At 43.0% G+C, this 24,850-nt stretch overlaps 1 protein-coding gene across 1 annotated transcript; it reads left to right on the forward strand.

The window, feature by feature from the left end:
* Positions 1-6,465: 6,465 nt before the first annotated feature.
* bhlhe23 (basic helix-loop-helix family, member e23) lies at positions 6,466-8,249 on the forward strand. Its single transcript, XM_084553659.1, has one exon. The coding sequence runs from the start codon at positions 6,799-6,801 to the stop codon at positions 7,480-7,482; it is 684 nt and encodes a 227-aa protein (XP_084409785.1). The 5' UTR covers positions 6,466-6,798; the 3' UTR covers positions 7,483-8,249.
* Positions 8,250-24,850: the final 16,601 nt, after the last annotated feature.

The following is a 24,850-nucleotide window of genomic DNA, read 5'->3' on the forward strand; positions in this document are numbered from 1 at the left end:
TTATTATCCTATATATAAAGGTATATATTATGTCTTTAAAACTATCTGTCAAATCTATATGCAGCAAATCTGACATTAGTGCCCAGCTGATTGCTGGTTAGTTGTGGAAGTCTCATTCCACAAGATGGATGTTGAGATAATCATTTATTTTGTCCACATTCTCTTAACAAATCAATTCTTCAGCTCAAATAATTTGAATTCCTTTAACCAAAATGACAATAGTTTGTTGCACACGTCTGTCTTGGTGCATCAGCCTGCTCTGAGTTGTTTCGACTGTGTGTTGTGCACTTGTTTCTATGGAATAATGTCAAGGTGCCTTGTTGGAAAGATGTTGGAAATAGCTATTTCTCAAATGTCATTATCACCACAAGAGACTGAACTTCTGAAACAACAAAGTCACCCTCCGCAGGCGTATCAGTCCTCACAAACACAGTTACCATTGCCACTGAGGTGTAGATGAATGTGAAATCAGTAATGAATCATCATTAAGGAACTGTTTATGACAAATTGTTATTCCAGTTAGAAATTTAGTCTGTGAATATTTCAGTATGCAAAATGCTTGTAAATGCACCATTTAGTAAATTAAGTTAACAGCTATATTCTGCAAGCTTTTAACCAGGTGAGTAAGTAACACATCGGATGTCACTGCTGAGCTTCGGTTTCCTTTGCTGGTTTGTACTGTTTTCTTTAGATGAGAGTTTTGTAGTTATACCATTGGTTCTCATGCTGCATCTCCACTCAAACGCATTTGAGAATATGCATTGGTAAGCAATGCATGTCCTTTCATACTGCTGCAACAGTATGCATTGATTCTGACTGTCTTTTCCATCTTCTGCAGGTTTAAAATCTCAGAATGCCAGGTTTCCTTATTTATTTATTTTTTTTTTTTATAATTGCAATTATCAGGATTCTGCTTCTGTTGTTTGTTTTTTGGCAAATCACCAAAACCGAGCAGCTCGCATTTAAGCAGAAACAAAATCAAACATCAGTGGAGACAGACGGAATCAAAACACTGTTTTATTGCAGAGTAAGTTAACACTTACTACAAATTAGTCTTGTTTTTCTGGTGCACAGCAATGATATTTAACATATGTACTTGCAAGACAAGAAACCTAAATCTAAAATAGAAACATTCACATTTTAGTTTCATGGCAATACCCACATGCATGCGCTGCAGACCTTGTCTGCTAAGCTTTTATATGTGACCAAATGAGTTGCCAGCATTAAAATGGAAGCATTGCCACCTTGAGCCCTCTTACAAACTAACTTGTGTGCTGTGTGTTTAGTCACCGACCGAATCACGTTTTCACCTCTGACTTTGCCGTAGCCGCATGTGCCTGCTGATGAGATCACTCAGCACTGCAAATATACACGACTTGACCCATCTCAAATCAGCTGCTACAAGCTCTTGTATGTACCCAGTACCCTCAGTACAACATGCCCAACTGCAGCCTATACGCCGAAGAATACTAAAAAGACCGCTTGAGAGCTTTGGGGCTTGTCCATGTACCAGACAGTGGATTTGGTGTCTGTTAGCCTCGGGATACAAATCCTCACTGCCTGCAGATTGTGGCCAGATTTGCTCCTCCTGTCTGTCAGCTTCATGTAACCTATTGGCAACATAACAGTCATTAAATTATCAGTGCAAGGATTTAATGCCAAAAATTCATTAATACTTTAAACAGTTCACAGTGAGGCTGAAGGGCCACTTCTTGTGTTTTTTTTAGAAAACACTTCAGTAAAGCTGTGAGTAGGCTATGCAACATTACTGTTAATTGGACTCAGTCTTAATGTAGGTTCTTAGATGGCTGTGAAGATGCATTTGACACCTGAGACCACCCAACTCACTTGCGAAGTGGTTCAGTTCTTTGTCCCGCTCATTTAAACATCCTATGTTGACTTAATACAGAGCAGAGCTGCGGCACCTTTAAGGGCGGCGAAAGGGACTCCAAAGTGGGTCAGAGTAAAAATATCTTCAACAATTATTCATGGGACCCCGCCTATCTCTACCATACCTCCACCCTGTGAAAAATCTGCATCGCACTGCAGTGAGGGGAGACAAAATGGAGAGGGGAATAAATACGGAGTGAGAGGAGTAAATTTTGGGGTAGAAAGAGCCAAGATAAAGTCAAGAGCGGGTGCTGTGTTTACTTAATTTGGCTTGGCTCGTGATAAAACGTAGGTGCAGCAGGCGGTGCACAGAGTACAATGTGCAATGTGTGCTCTCCAAACGCTTCCTTTTATGCTCGATGCAACATTTCTTTCCCAACATTTGCTCCGCCGTTGTCAGCAAACCTCCCACCAAACACCAACACTGTTCCCACCATTTCCACGCGCTGCCAAGACCGGCTGAATTAAACATTTACCACACCGATCACAGCTCTCTCGTGCTAACTGACTTCCTGTCGAAGCAGCAAAGTGGTGGAAGGGCTTTGCGAAGCAGAAACTTTCTGAAATCTCTCTGATTGGACAGGTATGCGAGCGCCCTCACATTCGACAGAGCGGTGGGATTTTTGGAGACTCTGGGCTGTGTGAGTGCGAGGCTTCGGCTTGCTTCACGAGTGCCAGTTCTGAAAGCATCCTGATTGGAGCGATGAATAAAATAAAGGGTTGTAATTATTTGCAAAGAAAACTGGATTCCAGTGCAGCGGAGGGGTGTCATGGCTGCCAGGTCCCTGTAGGTCTGCACTGCAAATCCACACATTAATCAGAGTCGGCAGGGAGAGATCAAAGGAGCCTGTTCCATCTTTACTCAGAGCAGCACTTTGATGTGTGCATTTGTGTGTGTATGAGTGTGTGTGTCTGAGAGAGAGAGAGGGAGAGAGAGAGATAGAGTCAGACAGTGGGAGAAGGGCTGGAAATTAGGATATAAGAGACAGCCTGAAGAGAAGATCATGTGTGGATCCTGATGGTGCTTGATATATTACATGGCAGCAATAATAATAAAAATCTGGTCGAACTTTAAATTTTTAGCACCACCTTACACTAAAACATGTTCTTCCAAACTGTTTTTATCCTACTTCATTCAACAAACAGCAAGAAAACAACACATGCACGCATGACAGTGTAAAGTTGACACAGCACACGTGCAGCATGGATGCTTGCAACTACATGTCTGCACAATGCATGCGTGTGCACACGTATACACACACGTGTGCATGCGTATGCGCACACACACGCATTGTTCCTGTTAGATACGACTGCCGCCCGATTCAGAGCGATAGAAAATACTTTCCTGCCCCATGGTGGTCTTCTTCTCTCACTGCAGCTGAAAGCCTCTCAGCGCGCAGCACAGTCGCAATGTGGTATGCCACCACAGCAATCGGCAGGCAGCTGAGCCCGCAGTTGCCATGACGACACGGAGCTGCAGCACAGGCTTTAAAAACATCATGTATTATTAGTTGGTGTGTTGACACTTTTGCTTTTCTTCCATTCTCCGTGAATCAAGGGCTTTTAGTTCTCGGTCCTGCTGGAAGAAAAAAAAAAAAGAAAAAAGAAAAGTGTGTGTAGTGCTGTCAGCTGAACACTAGGGGATCTGATCTCACCTGGATGAGAGATAACAGTGTGTCCTTATGTGTACACGTGTTAGATTTTTTAATTTTAATGATAGATGGTAGTTTAAAAGTGATGTTGCATAAGGTTCTTTAATTTTGTCTTATTTTTTTTTTTACAAGTGTTCAACGCCTTTTGTTTTATGAACATCTTGTTAACAAATGTGTTGTTAAATGGTGTCAAAGTTTGATTAATACAAATAAATATACACTGGACAGAATTAACCGATTTAAATCACCAAAAAAATGACAAAAAACTGTCTTCAAAGACATTTTTTTCAAGTCATGGACTTTTCTGCCATCTACTGGACAAAGTGTAGTATATTCCTATTTGAGTATCAGCTTGGCAACCATCACACATGGTGCTGAGGACTTGATTAAGTTCTTTGTGTGAAGATTAAACTTATACAGACAGACATAACTGGGGATTGATCTTTTTTTCCATCAGTGGTCAAAAACAAAACAGCCTAATGTGCAGCTGGCCCAAGTGTTTAACCCCTAAACAGCAGTGCAGTAGTGATCAGTTGTGGGTGCATTTACATTTGCATGGATGTTGTGTAGTTTTTTGTTACTTTTACTCAGCAAACGCAAGACCTGTGTTTTATGAACGGCTTATGTATGTAGCTCCAGCCTGCAGCTTTTTAAGCTTGTGATTTTTTTTTCTGTTTACATCTGTAGGCTCTCTGTGTGGATTCTCTCCAGGTACTCCGGCTTCCTCCCACCGTCCAAAGACATGCCCGTTAGGTTCACTGGTGATTCTAAACTGGCCGTAGGTGTGAATGTGAGTGTGAATGGTTGTCTATCGCTCTGTGTTAGCCCTGCGATAGACTGGCGACTTGTACAGGGTGTACCCCGCCTCTCGCCCGATGACAGCTGGGATAGGCTCCAGCAGACCCCGCGACCCTTCACAGGAACAAGCGGTTACAGAAGATGAATGAATGAATGAATCTAGGCTCTTTTCACTAGACACATTTAACTTGTCAACGCAGGTAAAGTACAAAACTAAATAATAAAATTGGCTGAATTTTATTTATCCGCTTAATTTCCAGGCTTCTAGTATTTTGCATGATGGCTCCCTGTCACACTATAATGTCTCACTAGTTTACACTGATATTATAAACTACGCTTATGCTGTGAGACGGACCTACTGTCTTCCGTTGTTGTTGTGGTTTGTGTATAATCTATTTCTTTTCCAGTATCTAGCCTATGATTCCACATTTTCTGCACATTTAACCAAACTCTCCATCTTTAACAGGTCAGTTTGTGTGTGTTTTTACACCATGATGGTGGTTGTGACCAGCTGTTTTATTCACACCATTGTCATCGTCTAACCTTTGACCAGTTTTTATGAATGAATCCTGTCATGGTTTGATTTTGCATGGTCTTTTCTTACCGCCAACTAATCTGTTGGGGTTTGTACCACTGATAAAACCACAAACAAACATGAATTGCATTGAATACGTGAAAATCAATTCAATTAAATTAAAAATATCTGAACATCTTGCTGTAAACCATAGCAACAGTTATCAACATTCAGCCACATGATGAATTAATGCATTTACATGTGATCACAATCGGACACATTAAAGACAGATTTAAGCCAAAAAAAACAAGCATCTAGCTCCAAACTCTCTAAATATGTCATTCTGTTATAAAACATATTTCTTATTTGTGAAGTTGGACTTAAACAGCAGTCAACACTACAGATGGCCGCCAGAGTCCAAACCTCTGAAATTCTCTCCATAAACCATGGACAACCTCGCCAAGTTAACATTCACTTGGAGCTGTAATTTTTATCTTCTCCCACGAGGGGGCGTCATTACACAAACGTGAATTTACCCTACGCAACGGGGACTGTGACTGGAGAAAGTTGTTTGGAAAGTCGAGTTGTAGTTCCTTACAGGGACAATTGTCGTGTAATGCTCCATATTTGACACAGAGTGGCACCATTACATTCACTATCGAGTTGGTTACAGTCAGGACACCTGTACAGACTTTTATTATATTTCCTGTGTGTGTTATACTCACTATAAGCAGTGCGTTTATAGTGATGTTTTACTTTTTGGATATCCTATAATAACTGTAGGATGTAAATAGTGATTGACACTTTAGTGTTAAAACCTACAAACTGGCCGATAAAATAGATTAATAATTGTCTACAGTTTTTGTGAGAGTTGACCCCATGAGTAGTATTTTTTACTGAAACAAACAAAAAAATCTATTTGGCCTGCAGCCTGACCAGTCAGATGGACTTAGCCTTTTTTGGTACTAGAGAGTCTGTCCAGAGCAGAACCCACAACTAAAACTGTCTCTGTCCTGCCATCTCGTCTGTCACAGTTGGTCCAGTGATCCAGCCCAGAAACATTAGTTAAGACCAAAGGGATGCTGATGGTCACATTCCCAAACCTCTCACCAGCCTTATGTCCTGTCAGCGTCCTCCTGCACCCCTGCCTGATGTCTCTCTCTGTTCGTGATCGAGTCTCCAGGTGACAGGTGAGTACTTTCCCCCCCACTGACCTTTAGCCTACCTGTCTGTCACTGCTGTTTTCTGGCTTGTGCTGAGCTTATATTCTGTTCTTCCAGCGACCTGTTTGTTTTATGTTTCATAGCACAAAGACTTTTAAATATCTCTCTTTTCATTTTCATTTAAATTCCTCAGAAAGTGGTCCCTGTGTGGACAGTGGCTACGGCGACAGACGCGTCTGGCCCGCGCGTCAGTTTGCGTCTCAGTTATCACTTTGTGATTGAAATTGGGATCAGACCTGCGCTCTTCCCGAGTTAATTAAAACGCCCCCCTGATTGGACGGGCGGATAATCCCGACGGGCCGCGTGCTCCTACTAACTTGCGCGCAGGGCAGAGCGCCAGTCACAATCTGCCCAAGGCGAGGGAGGGCACGAAAGACGCGCGAGAGGAAATCGAGTGTACGAAGGGGACGCGAGCGCTCCGGTCTCACCGAGCACAATTAGAGAAGTGTTGTTGAACGTGGGCTATGCGCGCAACAAGGGGGGAGCGCAGTGTACAGAGGAGGTGAATGCTTGTAGAGGCTCGGCTTCAGATCCACAGCCTCCTTCTTGAAGAGTCACTGCACTGACAGAGGAAAGGAGTGAAGGAAGAGAGGAACTCCTAGAAAACAGCAACTCTTGGAGAGAACGTGAGTACGAGCCACAGCCTTCAAAGCAAAAGATAGGATAAAGGAAAATCGGAAGAGTAGACTTTTCCTGGTCAGAATCTGCTCTGGAAGAGAAAATGAATGTCAGCGAAGAGAACCTGCTTAAGTCCATCAGCAACGACGCGCTCCTCGACCTGACGCAGCGCTACGGCCAGTCTGCCTTCGGGTTTGGAGCTGGCCATGGTGCTGGAAGTCCCGGCCGGTTCCAGCTCACACCAGCCACCGACTTTCTCTCCGGGCAGACCGCGAAGTCCAACGAGAGCGGCGGGGAGCACACAAGCGACGACGAGGACGGCTTCGACTCGCTGGAGTCCCGGAAGAGGGGCTCTGCGTTTGGGGACGACAAGCCCGGGGGGCCCCTAGCCAAGAAGTCCAAGGAGCAGCGGTCCCTGCGGCTCAGCATCAACGCCCGGGAGAGACGGAGGATGCACGACCTGAACGACGCGCTGGACGGCCTGCGAGCCGTCATCCCCTACGCCCACAGCCCCTCGGTGAGAAAACTCTCCAAAATAGCCACTCTCCTCCTGGCCAAGAACTATATCCTCATGCAGGCTCAGGCTCTGGAGGAGATGAGGCGGCTGGTGGCGTATCTGAACCAAGGACAGACCATAACTTCGCCAATGCCCACCGCCCTGGCGCCCTTTGGACAGGCTGCCGTCTATCCCTTCTCGGGTTCCGCGCTCGCTACCTGTGCCGAAAAGTGCACTACTTATTCCGGGGCACCGTCGACCCTCTTCAAACACTGTAACGACAAGCCTTGATTTGTTTTTTTTTTCACTCTCTCTCCCGAACTTTTACCTATTCTGCGCCCATGTCGGTCTCTCTCCCACTCTAGTTATTTTTAAATCATTCTGTGGAAAAAAAAAGAAAAAACGATTTTAGTCTAATGCATAATCTTAAGATATGGTTAAGTAATTATACTGCAGTGTTTCATCCAGATTTAACAAACGCTACATAGAAAATAAACTGTTTAGGCCTTCTTGTAGGATGACGTCCCTGTCATTTTGTCGCTCGTACAGGCCATGTCCAAATTATGAGTTTGGGTAAAATTTTTAGGAAAGCGTCTGCTGTCAGCTCTCATTTGTGATCTATGCAACATTCAACGACAACAACACGAAAACGTTAAAAGAAAAAAATGCCAAGAAATGTGACCTAATCTCGACTTTTAGATTTAACACAAGCAATCATGAAACGACTTCCCCTTGACTATGAGTGTGATGCTATGTAGAGGGAAAAAATCTGATGTGATGTTGGCTGATATATTTTCTGATACGATGTGTTTGTTTTTTTAAATTTTTATTTTATTGCACATCTCTCATGATTGTATTGTTGAAAAGTCACTTGCTTCAAACCCCGGTTATACTAATGGTTATATGACTACAGCCTATATAAAACTGAAGAAGCGTTTTTGGTTGTGTTGCAACATGGATTTCATATATTGTTTATATGTCTTTATAATTAAAACACATATCTATGCTCGGACCCGGTTTGCTTCATTTCGGTTTCATTGCTCCAACACATTTTCATACTAAACACACGTTTAATTGGGTGGCTTAAAATGCCAGCCACAGTTGCGCACGGAAGATAAGGCTGTATGAGTTGTTTTATTTAAAATAATTATTTCAAATACATTTATTTTTCTTTGTAATTAAGTTCTAGACATGAGGTTTTGTAGTTTACAAAACGCCAAAAGCGGATCGAGCGGGTAAAAATAAGGAAAACATGGAAATGGACTGTGAATTGTAGTCTGCTAAAACGATCTCCTCAGCCTCTGAGTGCCTCTCTTAAAAAAATGAGTTGGCAACTTTTCTTTTCTTGCATGCCCCTGACATGAAGAGATAGGTCTAAACGAGCTCAGTGGGGCTGGTGGGGCCCGTTTGGCACGCAGTGGGGTCGGTGGCGCTGAGGGGAAGGGCGCAAAGAGACGCCCGGGGCGCCCAGGACCTGTCTCTGGGTATTTGGGTGATTGCAGACTTCCTTGGCGGGCTCTTATAGCCTGGACGGCTATTAACGCGATTTCTGCCCCTGTCTCTTTAGTAGACTTAATTCAGTGAACGTTACAGGGCCAGTTTCCTTTTGCAGGTTGAGCAGAATGAATCTAGAGAGAAGCGTTTACGAATTTGTGGTTTATTTTGGATGTGGCCACAGTGCAGTGGTACCTTTATTCCTGAAAACCAGTTTGTGTGTGTGTGTGTTTCCTTTGTCTTGGTCTTCATGTGTCTGACAGCAAGCAACTTCACCTGTAAAATGACACTTAGTCAACCGTAGTCTTTAGTGCAACACTCATATTGGTGGCACATTAAAGCTGGTTTTGTATAACGTTAGATTTCAATTTGGGCTTTTTTTGTGCAAATAAAACACTTATAAATAAGATAATGTTTGTGCATCTGTAGCCTACAAACTTACACCAGAGAGATGGGAGTTATTTTCCAATGTAATCCACTCAGTGTTGAATTAATTTACACTGGGATTACATTTATTGTTTTCTCAAACGGAGCAGTAAACAGTCTTTCTTCCATCGCCACCAGTCTGAAAAGTTTAACCCATCTTTAAATAACAAAAGAAATCCTTACTTTAAATCTCACAGGTGTTTTTCGTTCATCAACATATCACATTAACTTGACATTCGTGTTTATTCTCCACGAACATGGTTCAGAATACATTAGATCAGACATTTACATTAGGCCAGTCTCTTTGTGCTTGTCAGAGGCTGACTAAGTGATCTGCGGTCTCTCCCTTACAATTTAGATACATGTCACAACACCAGGCCACCCATGGCATCTTAAATTGGCCCTCTGATGACACATGCCTTGTCTGAGGCCCCACGAGACGGTCGAGGGCAGGGGGGGATGAAATGTGACAAATGCTGCCAGTGATGTGAGGGCTCGGGCCCTGCGCTCCATCACTCTGTGTACAGCCTAATTGCCACAAATGAGACGCGGGTAGCTGGGTGGTCACTTTTCCCGCCTATAGGTCGCTGAAGTCGGGCAGCTCAGATATATGTTGTATTGTGTCACCTTATTATCTTAATGGCTGTCAGTGTGCATGGTGGCAGCGTGTCATTTACATCATCTATACATTAAGACTGATTTGTGATTTGGCACTTTACCCGGCCAGTAATGGTACAATATCACCAGTTACCTTTGTCTCTCTTCATAATGAGGATGATTTTGTAAATTAGGCTTTCCCAAGAAGACTTTTGTTTATGTTTTTCACATTCTCTTATGTTTAAACTTGTATTTGAAGATTAATTAAGGGGTAACGCACAGTTGCCTTATTGTGCTTGTTGCTTGCTCAGTGAATCTGCTGGTAGAGAAAGGCTCATAGTGTTCAATATTGTTTTATTTTTAGTGAATAGACAATGTCACTTGTAGGATTTGCATCATTGTCCAATATCAGATTAATATAATTTGCTGTTTTCATGAATGAAACTTGTCAGAAACTTAATAAATTGTGTTTAGAAAATACAGTAAATAAGTTGTAATAAATAAATAATAAAAGAGGATATTTTTCTTCTTTTTGTTTAGTAAAACAGCTATAATTAACTATACAAAATCTTAATTTCTGTATGCAACACAGAAACCAGATCAATTCCTAAATATGCCCTGGGCAAAGCAGAAATTCTGCATGTGTGTCAAGATGCAAAAACAAAAACAATAAAAACACTACCCAAGCTTTCCGAAAAACCTGAGAAGGTCTCCATAATGAAACAATTTATAAAATTATTATTAACAGCTGTGAATGCTACTTAAAATACACAATAACTGTATTTCAGTCGCATCTAAATAATCTGCTTTATCGCGGCAGAAGGGCAACGCCGAGCACAGAAATATAGACACATTGAAAACCTGCATCAGCACTGCACGAAAGAGTATTGCACGGGATCATAATTACATCTATAATTATGATTTTGTCTTCTAATTATATTGTTTTTTGGGACTTTTATTAATTATAATGCCTGCACACTGTTAAAAGAATATTAACATGAGACTCAAACGCAGCATACATTTGACAGGATGAATTCTTGCAATCCTATTACAGACATTACAGACCATTATAGACGGACACCTCGCCGCCTGTTCTATTGTCTCTTGTTGACAGCGTCTTCATTCAAACAAACACACGGCGCTATACAGTCACTGCTCTACCACTGTCACGACAGCCCAGTGTGGTGCAGGAGTACGGACAGACTGTGTGATGTCTGTAAACATTTGTGTTTGCTCTCAGTGGGATAGAAAGGGAGTGATTTCATTAGCATGGCTGGGAGCTTTGAGGTATGTTTGTGTGCTTTTCTCCAACCCGATGGTATAGTACTAAAACCATATGCCCTTAAGTGTGTACCTCTGCCTAATGCATCTGACAGCGCTGTTTTCTCTAATTAAGTTCTCTCCATGTGCAAGCTCATGTGTCTGATGCACATTGTAGCACTCCGCTCCACACACATACATCCCTACGCGCAGACTGTACTTGCAACTGGGGCCTTGAAGGAAAATGAACATGCTTCAGCTCTGATTATGCTTACAGTGGTGGGACCGAGGGGTTTATGAAACATTAGAGGTTTCCCTGCATTAAAATTTGCTCACAGAAGGGCTTTAGATGTGAAGTGGCATAGGAGTCTTAGTTATTTTTTTTTGGAGCAGGTTCATGAGGGGGAAGGGGTGAAGATGTGAGATAAACAATAGACCAAGACAAGTGTGTGTGTGTGTGTAAGAGGCTCGTCGGTGTCTGAGGTGGTAGAAAGAGGGCACAGGATGAAGGGAAGAGGGGCCAGCGGTGGCACTGTAAGGAAGCCCCACCATGCAGTCCCCCGACTTCACCGTGACATCACACTCCATCGTACCTCCCAGCCCCGCCTTGTCGGAAGGGATGAGCGGGTGAGTCAGTTGGTTCCGAGGAGCCATGTGATTCGGGGCGACGTTGCTGCAAGTGCAGCGGGATGGGCCGGGGCCCTTCATTCGTTAATCAGACGTCCAAAGGGGGGGTGAAGAGGGGATGTCTGTTTGTATGTGTCTGTGTTGTTTTTTTTTTGTACGCCGAGTGTGTGCGTGTGTGCCTGCGCCTGCGTTTTGTGCTCATATGGCTGAAAAGCCTCGAAACATGGCAGCCATGCAAAGCGTTTTGCCTATCGCCACAAGGCACCTGACACCACGCATGGTAGACCCAGACAGTGTGGCAGGGGCCAAATTGGGCCTGGTGGGAGGGAGCGGAGACGGAGGAGGGATAGGCAGCACTGGATGACAACAGTCTGAGCCATTGTTTAATATGATGTCCTACTCAGGGCTGCAGTTAGCCCACACAGGTGCTCTTTTTGAGAGGATGAAGCTCACATGGCTGCAGAGATCTCATGCCTTCTCAAGGGGCCAGCTCTGCTGCGAGACTTCCCTTCCACTTTGTTAAACATCTCTTTTCTCCTCCTCTTTTCTCCTTCCATCATACCCCTGTGTTTCTTCTTCTTCTTCTTCGTCTTCTCCTCCTCCTCCTCCTCCCACGGTCCCTCCCCCTTCCCTATCACTGTGCTCATCTCTTTCTCTTTTAGCTTGTTGTCTTTGACAGAGGATATGAGCTGACAAACGGGGGCATCCGTTATTGTACCACTGCCTAATCTCTGTAATGGCCCCACAGATACAGGACTGGTGGTGAGCAAACACTCACACATGCACAGACATACACAAACGCACCTCAGCTCGCTGGACGTACATGCAGAGCCCCGGGGTCAACAATCATCTCTGCACTGAGCCTTTGGTACATGCAATAACCTCTTTCACTCACATACACAGACCACTCACTCACGGTATCCCACCCTGTCACACAAACACACAGTGCCCTCTTTCCATCACCTCAGAGGACTTACATTCATTTCTTGAATGCCTTTCCTCATCTTAACCGCTCCTGCCCTAACGCCGACCTTTACTTTAACCTTAAACCTCACGCTTGAATTTGACGTTTGCTTACAATACGACTGCATTTACAGATTTGCCAGTGTCCCCACAATATAAGTTATGCAAGTATGGACACACACACACACAGAGCCCAGCACCCCTCTCCCCGTTCAGTACCAGCTGAGGAGCACCGTGGTTTTGTGGGGAGCAGGGGGAGCTCGTTATCCTCATTAATTAATGACAAAAGCGATGTAATTGGCCATCCATAATCCTCCATGCGGAGACGGTGTGACAGGCAGGGCCGGGACCATCCTTTACAGCGAGTGCAACTCATAAACACACGGGGAGAAAATGAAGACACACTTCAGCATGTTTGTGTGTGTGTGTGTGTGTGTGTGTGTGTGTGTGTGTGTGTGTGTGTGTGCGTGTCTGGCTCTGCACTTGAAGAGCAAGGCTGGATTGTAATTACAAAACGATACAGAGGGATGTGTGACGCCGCGTGTTTCAGCCTGCTCAAATGAAGAACAATTCAAAAGTGTGCCGCTTGATTTTTCTTATTCTCATTTTGTTGGGCTGTCTGAGGCTCCGCTGGGTACATGCTGGAGCACCAGGCGGCAACATGCTGCACCCCACCCGCTCCCCTTCCCTTCCCCCCAACCCCCCCATCTCTGGATGAAAAGACAAGATTAATGGCACTTCCTGTCGCCGACGATCTTGCACTAGCCTAATTAAAACCATTGGAACATGCGCGTGGCCAAGGATCAGTGGCTTTTAATGAGGAGCTTGTAGGCTGATTTGGGCCTCATTTTCTGCTTAATAAGGCCGGTTTAAAAAGTAATTTTGGAGGGATGTGACTCCTTTAAACCTGCTCATTATCAATGATAGCGCTTCACTTAAGTACTTCAGGAAACGCTGTGTTTAATTAATATTGTGTCGCGCACGTGGATTAGCTGACAGGCCGGAATAGTGGAGTGTGAGCAAGTGAGCAAGGGAGCTGGAATTGATGAAGAACTTTCAAGGGCACTGATTTCATTAAGCAGCTTCATTACGGCCCAAATAACTCTTCATGTCATTTCAATGCTTCAGTCGCTCTCACCGTACGCACACACTCACACACACACACACACAAAATAATCCTGTGCTGAACACAGGAAGGTACATCAAGGATTTTTACATTTTAAGTTAACATAAGACACTTTCGCTTCAGGTGATCCGGCTGACACGCGACTCCCCGTTCTTTGTGTAACGCTGCCACACAGAATTAACAGCAATGTGTTTTGCCATTTTTATTTTGTTTTGTTTTTGTGCATTGTGTTTTTTTATTATTATTATTCCCTCCTCACAGCTTTTTCTTTGAAAGCTCATAAACATAGCTTTTAAGGTCAAGCAGTTTAAGGGCTTGAGAGCGCTGTCACAACTTTCATTGTGCACTTCTAACCCTCCCACAACACAGAGGCTACAAAGGCTCTTAGAGTCTCTTCATCCCATTGTGATAATCTTCTTAGCCCCCTGACTCCACTGTTCAATATGTATAGAGCAGGAAAGAGCTGGACTTGAGGGGCTTTGAGTTTCCTACGGCTCAGAGTCTGGGATTTTCCTCTCTCTAGGACCAATTACCACATGCAGGCAGCTGGAGCTCTTTGCTCTAAAACATGTGTCTGCTTTGTTGCACTGTGACAAGTTTCCATGTACATCAGTCAGAGTTTTGAGCCTCCATGCAGGTGATTACTTTCAGTTAATTTACTTCATTTTATTTTACTTTGGAACAATTTGGAACAATTTGGGACAAGGTGCGCAGGCAAGAGGAAGAGTTTTACTTTCACAGAAAGAAATGATGACGAGTTGATTGATTTTCAACCTTGTTAATGTGTCTACGTCAGGGGTCTTCAACCTTTTCCAGGCCAAGGACCCCCAAACTGATGGAGAGAAGAAGCAGGGACCCCCTACTTATGTATATGTGTATCTAAAGACATTTAAATTTATGGAAAAAAAAAATTGCGACCCCCCCTGCAGTACCTCCTCGGACCCCCTGTTGAAGACCTCTAGTCTATGGTGTTTTAACAAAACACAAAAAGCAATCAGTGCCATGGGAGAGTGTCCCTAGTGTTTATCTTTATTAGGTAAATAACTTGGAAACAAGCTTTATCCAACATTAGCAAACACATATTATTAGCTGGTTCACAATGTAGTCAAGTTGAAGGGTTGTATTTTCTATCACTGTTATGCTTCAACCATTATATAGAGAGAGCCAAGATATATTACCTTTCATCTATACACTTGTATACATTTGGTGATTTTTTTGATGATGTTCCTTGGCATCATCTGCCCAAATCACCACCACTCACATGCCACCTTTTTCCACACCGTTTTTGAATTAGCTGGGAGATAGGTGGAGTCAGGCACCGGCCAGATGGCTTCAACTGGAAGTCACCACACTGATGTGCAAAATAAATATGACTGATGTCATCTTCGATCCATCTACAGTCAGTGGTTCGATCATGTGTGGCTATAATACAACTTGCCACAGTTTAGTGAAAGCAGTTTTACATTGTTTGAACAAGTCAAGATGAGAGAGGTATGTTTGGGACTTGAGCAAGCAGTGGGGGAATATGTGGAGCTGAGGCCAAATTGCATTATACATCTGTGCCTAATAATAATAAGGCAAATGTATGGAGTTATATCGAAGCTATTTTAAGGTATAATGGTATTTTCCTGGAAAAGGGTAAATTAAAGTAAATTAAATATTACTTTTAACATTTTCTTCCCATTACTCTCTCATCATTTACCTCTTACTAGCATTTCTCCACTGACTGAGACTTTTCCCCCCGGACAAATCGTGAATGACTTCTGCTTTATAAGGTGCGTGACAGCAGAAGCAACCAAGCAGGGAGAGCGGGTCAAATCCAAGGAAAACGAGGCCTTGCATTTCGGGGAGAGATAAATTGGTGGAGAGACAGGCTCACTGTAATCTTCACAATGGGGACCTGCTTACATTATTTTCAGCATGTCTTGTTGATAGTATTCACTCTCTGCAGCATCCTATCAGGTGATATCAGAGTCTTTAAAGGATTAGTCGGAATAAGAGGGCTTTTATTCTGTTTTGTGGAAGGGATAATTCCTCTGATATTTTCTAACATTTTCATACTAATATAGAAATGGATTTTTGTTTTGTTTTTATGCTTGGGTTTCTTTAGGACACTGCGATAGACAGATTTTAGTGATTGAAAAAGAGAGACGGGGACAAAACGGCTCTGTGTTGTACTGAGTGGGGCGCTTTCAGCAGAGATGTTATAAATCAGATGCAATAAACCCATCTCTGTAAGAAACAGCACCTTTCAAGGCTTTTGATTTTTGTCACCTTCCACGTGAAGATGTTAGTGTCTGGCTGCTAATGCTAATGCCATAGTGGTTAATACAAGAGCTCTAGATAAGCCACAGCTCGTCTACCTTGTTATTCCTTTTTTATAGAATACAAATAAGAGGATAATAACGACGGATATGATCCCAGAGAGAGAGTTATTGTTTCCATTTGTTTTCGATCCTGAGTCAAACAACAGAAAAACACCTCTTGTTTGTTCCCACGGTATCCCCTGCTGTTTGTGTCTGGATATCTGGAAGGAGACAAAATCCTGAGCGAGATACACCAAACACCACACACAAAACACCTTGTTAAAAGACAATATTGTTCTCAACTAATGACTCAATTAACTTATCTAAGAGCAGTGCTACTGTATGGAAATTAATTATCAATGCTCCGCTAACCTTCCAGTGTTATCTCGGCGGTCCAATTCTCGTCCCCCAGGTCTCCCGTCTCAAGGTTGATATGCACAGAGAATGGACAAGAGACAGCTGCCCATCAGTCTCCCTCTACAGAGGGCCATTAGAGGCTGTATTTGTGTCAATGTGTTTGTCATTTACAGGTTTAATTAGACAGTGGTGTTAATGGAGGAGATGACTTTGGGGCCGTGCGTGAATGACACTCCGTCATCTCAGGCTGCGGCGATACAATATGTTTCGCTAAGAGTTGAAGAGGGAGGGAAAGGCAGAGAAATCTGAGAGGGGAGTCGCGATAAAGCAGAGGGAAAGAGTGAAGGGTGAAGGGAGGGTCATACTGATATTATTTATGAATGGATGCCTCCGTGTGCGCGAGTATGTGTATACTTATATGTTTGTGTGTGTGTGTTTGTTAATGGAGCCCCATACTGTATCTCTGTTGGTCCAGGTCACCTGCCGTTCCCTCTGTTGTGTTAAGGATTATCCCAGGAAGTGAATTGGAGCAACAGTAATGTGAAGTGTGCCTCTTACTGTAAGCCCGCCCAGGAGTTGTTCACACACACGGACACACACACACACACTGTTTTTTGAAGAAGACAGGCCTTCCCCCTACACACACACACAAAAAAACCTGCATAGTTTAATGATCAGTGTCACGTATCAGCTGGTTCTGGTGCTGCCTGATTTTGGCGGTAAACTACAAATTATACACATCAATTTCTGCATTACAGCTAGTGATCAGATATTTAAAACCTCAAATATTGTTGATAATTTCCAACCGTTTCAACTTTCTTGGCAGTCATTTTTCAATGCTCTACAAACTTTCTCTGCTTTTGATTCATATTTTTGTTAACGTATTGTTATTGTCTGGGTAAAAGTAAAGCTAAATGAATGATATGTGTCTAAATAAGTGTCTGTAAATTGATTTTCATCATATAGGATGAATGACTGATCATTTAATTAAATGGGTACATATCTAGAACAAAATGAATAGACCAAACATTCAAAGTTGTTTTCTATTCTTGTCTGCGTCTGAGAGGGTATTTGTCATAGACTAAATGATTTTGTACCTTAACTTTTCTGATTAACCTACAAAACAATAAGCAGATTAATCCAGTAGCAGCCTTTAAAACTACTACTTTATTTATTTTTTTACTGGCATTTTACAAAAGCCATAATCTAAAAATCCAGCAGCACACGTTGTTTTGAGTTTGTATGTGTGTCCACACAGGTGCCTCCGTGCCGCCGCCGCCACCGCCGTACCTCATGTTACAAACATGTTTTTCCTCCAAACGTGCTGCGCACAAACAAATTAATTTGTTACTGCTTGGGAACAGAAACTCTAAATGTTTCTAATCCAATCCCATCAATCGTAATCTCTCTTCTATTAATATTGCAGACAATAAAAACAATAAAAATTGCGATCCAAGCCGGGGAATTACACAGCACACATTTATATTATCCCCCTTTTATGCACCCACCCACCCACACACACACACACACACACACACGGTCCTATTTCCCTCACTTCAGAGGACATTACATTGACTCACACTAACTTGCTTTATACCTATTGTGAATCTAACAATAATTAAGTGCCTAATTCTAGCCATTCTCCTGACCTTAGACCAGCTCTTCATATTAAAGTTTATTAAATTACATTTCGGACATTTTTGTACCACAAACGAAAGCTGGGTCCTCACAATGTGACTTTGTGAATGGATTTAGGTCCCCACAACGCACCTACACACACACACACACACACACACAAATTTCTGATCTTCCTTATAAGGTGAACATGGGATTTCTGGTAATGTCCCGGCTCCATTTTCATTTTAATCACGACAATGGGATCAGACAAGCTGGTGGGGCGGGCTTGGCCTGGCTTGGTTGATTGTTCTGATTGAGTTTTCTTTGTTTGGCAGATATGTAATACAGCCTGCTTAAGAGGATTTGATAAGGCGAAGGAGGTTATTGTGTGATTTAATCATGTTCACTGAGGTGAACCTGCGCTCATCCACTTCCTGACAGGCAGAAAATGGTCTTAATATCTCGGCACAGACGGGGACAAGTTTGTTGGTATTAACCCCGTTCTGTTGCTGCATGTCACACAGCACTGTAGAAACATGGTTTACGACGGGACGAGTTTGTGCCGTTCTTTTCACGATGTGATGTAATGTGCATGTCCTTGTGACAGTGCACTTATTTAAGACTTGGCCGTTGTTAGGACATGTTAATCCGGCACAAATAAATGGTGCATTTGTGGAGGGTTATTTGGAGCTGCAGATATAGCGCGCAAGTGAAAATTTACAGCAGAAGATGTGGAATTAACTCGAATTAATCACACTTATTGTAATGGCAGGTATATGTTGCCCAGCGCAATGGTGCAACTTGCTTTTAACTGTTTTTGACAATTTTGATTTGTGGCCCAGGACTTCTACAGGACTTTAAGTTTCTGCTGCTGCCACGGATGCACTGGTTCAAGAGAAAGTGCAGGAGTTCAGAGGATTGGATGTTTAGTTGGGTGGGAGGGCAGGGTTTGGTGTTTGGGGAGGGGATGGGTGGGGGACCTTTCACATTTTAATGTGACACAGGATGCTTGTGAAGATGGATTAGTTGGAGTATCCCTGGACAGATAATAGACAGATTATGGTTAAGCAACTGTCATGGGGATAAACTGTGTCATGAACAATGCACCAAAGATTAAATTAAGCGGCCGCTGACATGTCATATAATCAAAAATAATGAATAATGGGTGTACGTGTTTGTCTAAAATGTTGAATGCTATTTAATTTTTCTACTTCAGTCGTTCGTCACCATATTAATGTCAAGCGTCAAGCTTGGCCACCGATGTGTGCATATGACACCAGTGTTCTAAATATGTCCATAAGGGTTCCCTGATATCTAACCGGTCTTACCGTCTGCCACTGGGAGGATTAACAAAGCTGAGGTGGGGGGGGGGGGCGTGATCCCCTTCTCCTGATGTTCACTCTCCCTCTTAGATTTTCACTCTGGGCTCCTCATTAACACCAGCAAGATAATTATCACTCAATAAAAACAAATGTATTTACCGTAATTGTGGTGTTGCAGAGATTTGGGAAAGCAAACTTTAAATATAATGCATCGTGCCACAGTGTGTGCGTGTGTGTGTGTGTGAGAGAGAGAGAGAGGCAGAGAGAGAGAGAGAGTTAAGCCTAGCTTTATCTTTGCTCAGTTTGTGGGCTTTACTCCATCAGCAGCAGTATTATTTACATGAGTCCCAGCAGGGTGCCTTCTTCTGGTACGGCATGTCAGCTGGTTACTCTGTGCTATTCTGACATGACAGTTTAATTAAAGATGCATGATACCTAGATCCGAATCACTACTTATCTTATAGCATAAATGTGTCCTTTTACAATTTTGCTGAAACAAATGACACTTGATTTCAACAGAGATTGTGCGTTGCATTTCCAGGATCTAAGCATTACAATATTAATATGCATTTTTTAACAGTGTACCCTTAATTACTTAATCCTCTTAATGGGTCCTGCAGTGATCTGAAAAACAGGGTCATCGTGTGTCTGTCTGTGTGTGTGTGTGTGGGTGTGTGTTTGCTGTATGTGCTTGTATACGAAAGGAATATCATGTGAATATTTGCTGCATGTGACTCAAACATGCCCCGATGCAGACACGGAGCTCCACCCAAACACACCGCAGCTCCGTGACCTCAACAAACCTTACTATTCAGCCCCTCCCTCCCTCCTCCTCCTCCTCCTGTCAGCCCCTCTACAAATACCCCACCAGGCCCATCACATCATAACCAGATCAGGATTTATATCAATGCATGTGAACATTTTTTTTTTATTATTATTATTAAAGCAGCCACGACTAGAGTAGCATCTTTAAACATTGATATTTTTTCACATGTATTCACAAACATCTCCCTTTTCTGCATATTGCCTTTTGCTCTTTGATTATTTGTATGTCTTAGCTTTCCTAGTCTGCATATCTGCAGAGCTATCTCACCAAACTTCCTCTAAAATATCTCAAACTTGTTCCATCTCTCAGCATTTCGGGCCTCTTGGCTGCGTGGAGGCTTCGAGGCTGACTTGCTGGCTGGTTGAGTGTGACTGCTTGGCTTAGCGTCAGCTGTTGGCCCAGCCAGGCTCAGCTCAGATTGCTCCAGATTAGGAGATGGGGCACTCTGAGAGCAACTATGATCCATATTAAAGCTGCATAAAATGAAAATTGCAAAGATTTAGAGGCGGATCATAGGCCACAGAGAATTTAATCACAACCTGGCAGTGTGTGCGTGCGTAAGTGTGTGTGTGTGTGTGCGCGCACAAGTGCGTGTGTGTGTGCACGACTCTCTGCATAATACAGAGTGCATAGTGACATGAGGATTATTGATGTAGGCTGTATTTACTTATCAGCCCAGTGTTCAGAGATGTATCACAAATGTTTTATCTGTGCTGCAGTTTTTTCTCTGTCGTAGCGCCCCAAGAGCATGATGATGCATGAAAAGTGCAGGGTTTTCATGTTTCAAACTTTGGACGAAAGTGCGATGTGTTCACAGACAAAGAAAAAAGAAAAGAAAAAAAATCATGGATTTGTTTCGTGTTGGTGTGCGAGTGGGCGAGAGAGAGCGTGTGTTTGAGCCCAGGCGGGTATGATACTGTTCCGGTGTCCTCGGCACTTGTAATCTCCCCAAAGCTTTAAATACTGTTACTATGCATTCAAACTGTGGTCCGGTAATAGATAGCTGCACACAGGTCCTATATTCAGTTATGATATTTAAACTACTATTTCTTATTGTGTCGTGAAATTTCTTCTCTGCCTACCCTTTAAAACTATTAATTGGATTTTTCATAACTCAGCACTGCCTAAACATCATCCATGACATAGATCATTTAAATGACTAATAAAAAGTAAATATTTAAAGGGTACATACCTACACTTCATTCCATGTTAGATGTAAATATTGCACGGTTAAAAGCTGTAGTAACTATGAATATTTAGGCTCATCAAACATGTATGATATTAAAATTCTTCTTATAGCCTGAAAGATTACAATCCAGTGTTATAGACCATTCTGTATAATTATTACATTTACTATAATACTTTAATTACTGATAATATTCCTGCACTTCCACACCTTTTAAAGCCTTTTTTTATGTCATCTAATTGCTATTTAAGTGAAGTATCTGCGTAGTTCTTCTACCAGTGAGTATGTGCATGTAACGCTAATATTTAGCTTACAGTATTTCTTTATAGTGTCCTGGGAAATGTTTCTGCTTATGTGCGTGTGTTTGCAGCCACAGGCTACATGTGCTTGAGAAACCGTGACTTGTGTCCTATTTGTGCTCACCTGTATCTGCGTCTCTGCCGCCTCAAAACACGTGTGATGCTTGCTCACATGAACACAATCTTTTTCTTTCACTTTCATTGTCTCCTTCTTAGCGCCGGTGCAGGTTTTTGTTGCATGTGTCTCCTCTGTTAGCTGCTCCCTCCTGTCTTTCTTCCTCCCTCCTTTTTCTTCCATTCCATATTTCCAAATCCCTCTCCAAGAGCACATTGTGTGTGTGCGTGTGTGTGTGTGTGTGTGTGTGCTGCGAGTGTGCGTCTGCATGATTGTCATACACACAAATGTGAACACACGCACACATGCACAGAACGCAGACTTAGATCGAGCAGATGGTGACCGTATTCGTTTTTTCCCCGACTAACATTAACCATTCATTATAGACAGCAGACTAAGCCAATCCCACATCCGCCCCCATGCAACACGTACACACACATCCACACACACACATGCACACACTTAATGTCCAATAATTTTGCCATTAGCTCAGTGATGGTCCCAAAATCTTGCGTGCCCCTCAGTCAGTGTTGATACTCTCTCCTTCCAGACGGTCCCAGGTCTGCTCTGACTCAATCTGTTGACATTTCTGATTCCATCCTCATGACTCAAATTTCTCCTCCTTCACTTCAGCAACCCACAACAGGACTGAGGAGCATCTGACGATTCCCTCTGCCTCCCTTCCATCCAATCCATCTTTTTTTTTTTTTCTTTGTTCCTTCCAGTTTCACTGTCTGGCTTCTTCTGGCAACTTCCCCACAAGTAAGAGACACAACCACTCTGCTTTCTTCCTTTGTTTCTCTGTCCGCCTCATTGACATCGGCTCTCCTTTTCTATCTCTGTGAAATAAAATGGAACAAAAATAGAACCTGTAAATCAGGTTTAATCTCTGGCTTGAAGAAAAGATGAACATTAATCCACATCTGTCCATACAAATGTTTACCGCTCATATTTCAGACCTCATTTGGGCCCTGCTGTTAAGCTGCATGGCTATGTGCATGCATGCATGCTGCAAGAAAAGAAGAAACAAAGGACGAGAGAAGAGGCAGAGAAACTAAATTTGTGTACAGACATGTATTTTTGTATAAATGCATATTTGCCTCCACGCAAGTCTTCCCCGTGGTGAAAGGCATCCGAGGAGGTTTAGGCCCTCTTCAGCTCTGTGTAGTCTAAAGGGTGCAGAGGCAGAGAACTCTCACACACTTAAACTAATGAGAGTTTTAGCTGCAGTGTGAGTTAGTGTTCCTCAGCCACCCGCTGGACATCAATTGCCCTGAAAGGCTCGGAGGCTTTACTCAGTTCCCTTTGCTAAACCGCGCACATCGCTGACCTTAACCCACGTACACTCACAAGCACAGACACGGCCGAGGCATCCCGTTCAAACCTTTTGCGGTCTATATCAGAAGGAAGTGCATCACCACAGCTCCTCCAGGAAAGCAGGTGGTAGAACTCTGCTTTCGCTAAATACGAGGGCTGGGCACACCAGCACGGACAGCTGTAAAGAATCTACTGCTTTAAGGTACTCTGTGGAGTTTTTGACCACTAAGGGAGGAATGTTTTAACCGTGTAGCGTACATACAAGGAAAGCACACGATACTTACACTTATTTCAGCTACTCTGCCGACCAACACTGATCCTTTTAATTATGCATGTTTTATAATACCAATTTATGTTTTTATAAAATTTTGCAGTAACATTTTAGGAGTTTCCAATTGTTTTATTTAATTATCAACTACAGATTTATTTATATGTGTAAAATGTCTGTAGTTTATTTACTATCCTGTTGTCTGAGAGGAGCTCTGGTTTCTACCTTGCAGTTGTTTAAGGTGGGTCAGATGGGGGTATAGAGCTACATTTAGGCCTCTGCCTCAGACGTGCGCCGCGGGCATGGCATCGCTCTGTATCCTCCACCTTAACGCAACGGGCGCCTTCCCAGAAATTTGACTACACGTCGCGGCGACACAGACCACAGCAACTGCGATCGGTCCAATTAGGCATTTCCTCGTCCACGTTTCTCAGTGGCCGGACGAGCGCAGAAAAGTCTCCCTTCTTCTGGCTCATACAAACTCAGTCATCTTCTCTTTTTTTTGTTTGTTTTTTTTGCTCGCTGGAGTGATTTCAGTAAAAGCGACCCATCATTTAACATTTTAAGTTCAACTTTTATTAAAGTAAACTTGTTTAAGTGTGTTCAAGTTTTTCAAATTGCCATTGTTTTGAGTGCAAGGAGAAAGTGCTTGACTAGCGGCATAGTTAGAGAACAATGAAGACACACTTTGGCATGTGTCGCCTTCGTAGACAGCTGCATAAGATGTTAGTTTGCTTTATTTTTTTATAGCTTATAGATATGGTTGACATAAACCTGAAATAAGGGATAAGTTTTCGGATTTCATGTGTTTGCCTGTGTACAACAGGTGTGTCACCATGCATTCGACTGTCTCGGCCAGCTGCTATTCATTTTGTCTGCTACTCCCCTGTATATTATTTTTCAAATACAACCCCTCCCCCCAAATTCTCTCACACCCCACCACAACACAGATTAAAAGGCACTCCTTTCCCTCCCTTTGTCTCCTCTCCATCCAGCTCCTTTTCTGTCAGTCAGCCCGGTGCCCTAAAACTGTCCTAAATGACTTAATCTACAGGGCAACAGTCCTCCAGAGAGGCTGCTGAGTGGGGACAGTCTCTGTGTGCTGTAAGGGGATTGCTGTAATTACTGGGATCTGTGCACCGTATTTATCTTTTCAAGGGACGGGTGATCCTGCCATAAAAAGCCCAACATTTGGCAGTTAACTAATGCACACCATTAGATTGATTGTGCTGGATTTGTGTTTGTGCGTGTGTATGTGTGCGTGGCCCATATTTATCTACTGCTGTCATGCTCTGTGATGTGTGTTAAATAATGCTCGGTTGTTCTCTGTAATCCTGATTAAATGGGGGTTAATGTGTGTCTGTTGAACTTTTTCACAGACTCTCCAACCGTGACCTTCTGCTGCTAAATAGTTTGCATAAACGAACCGGCTTATGAGGCGTAATTAGACAGAGGGCGATGCAGCAAGACAAGGCAGAGGTATAAGGTTCAGGTAGCACCAGTGGCCTCGTCTCGATTGCTATCTTAATGTGGCATCAAAAGAGAGGCTTTTG

The sequence above is a fragment of the Chelon labrosus genome (genome assembly GCF_963514085.1).
Source record: "Chelon labrosus genome assembly, chromosome: 10".
In the NCBI taxonomy this organism is placed as follows: Eukaryota; Metazoa; Chordata; class Actinopteri; order Mugiliformes; family Mugilidae; genus Chelon; species Chelon labrosus.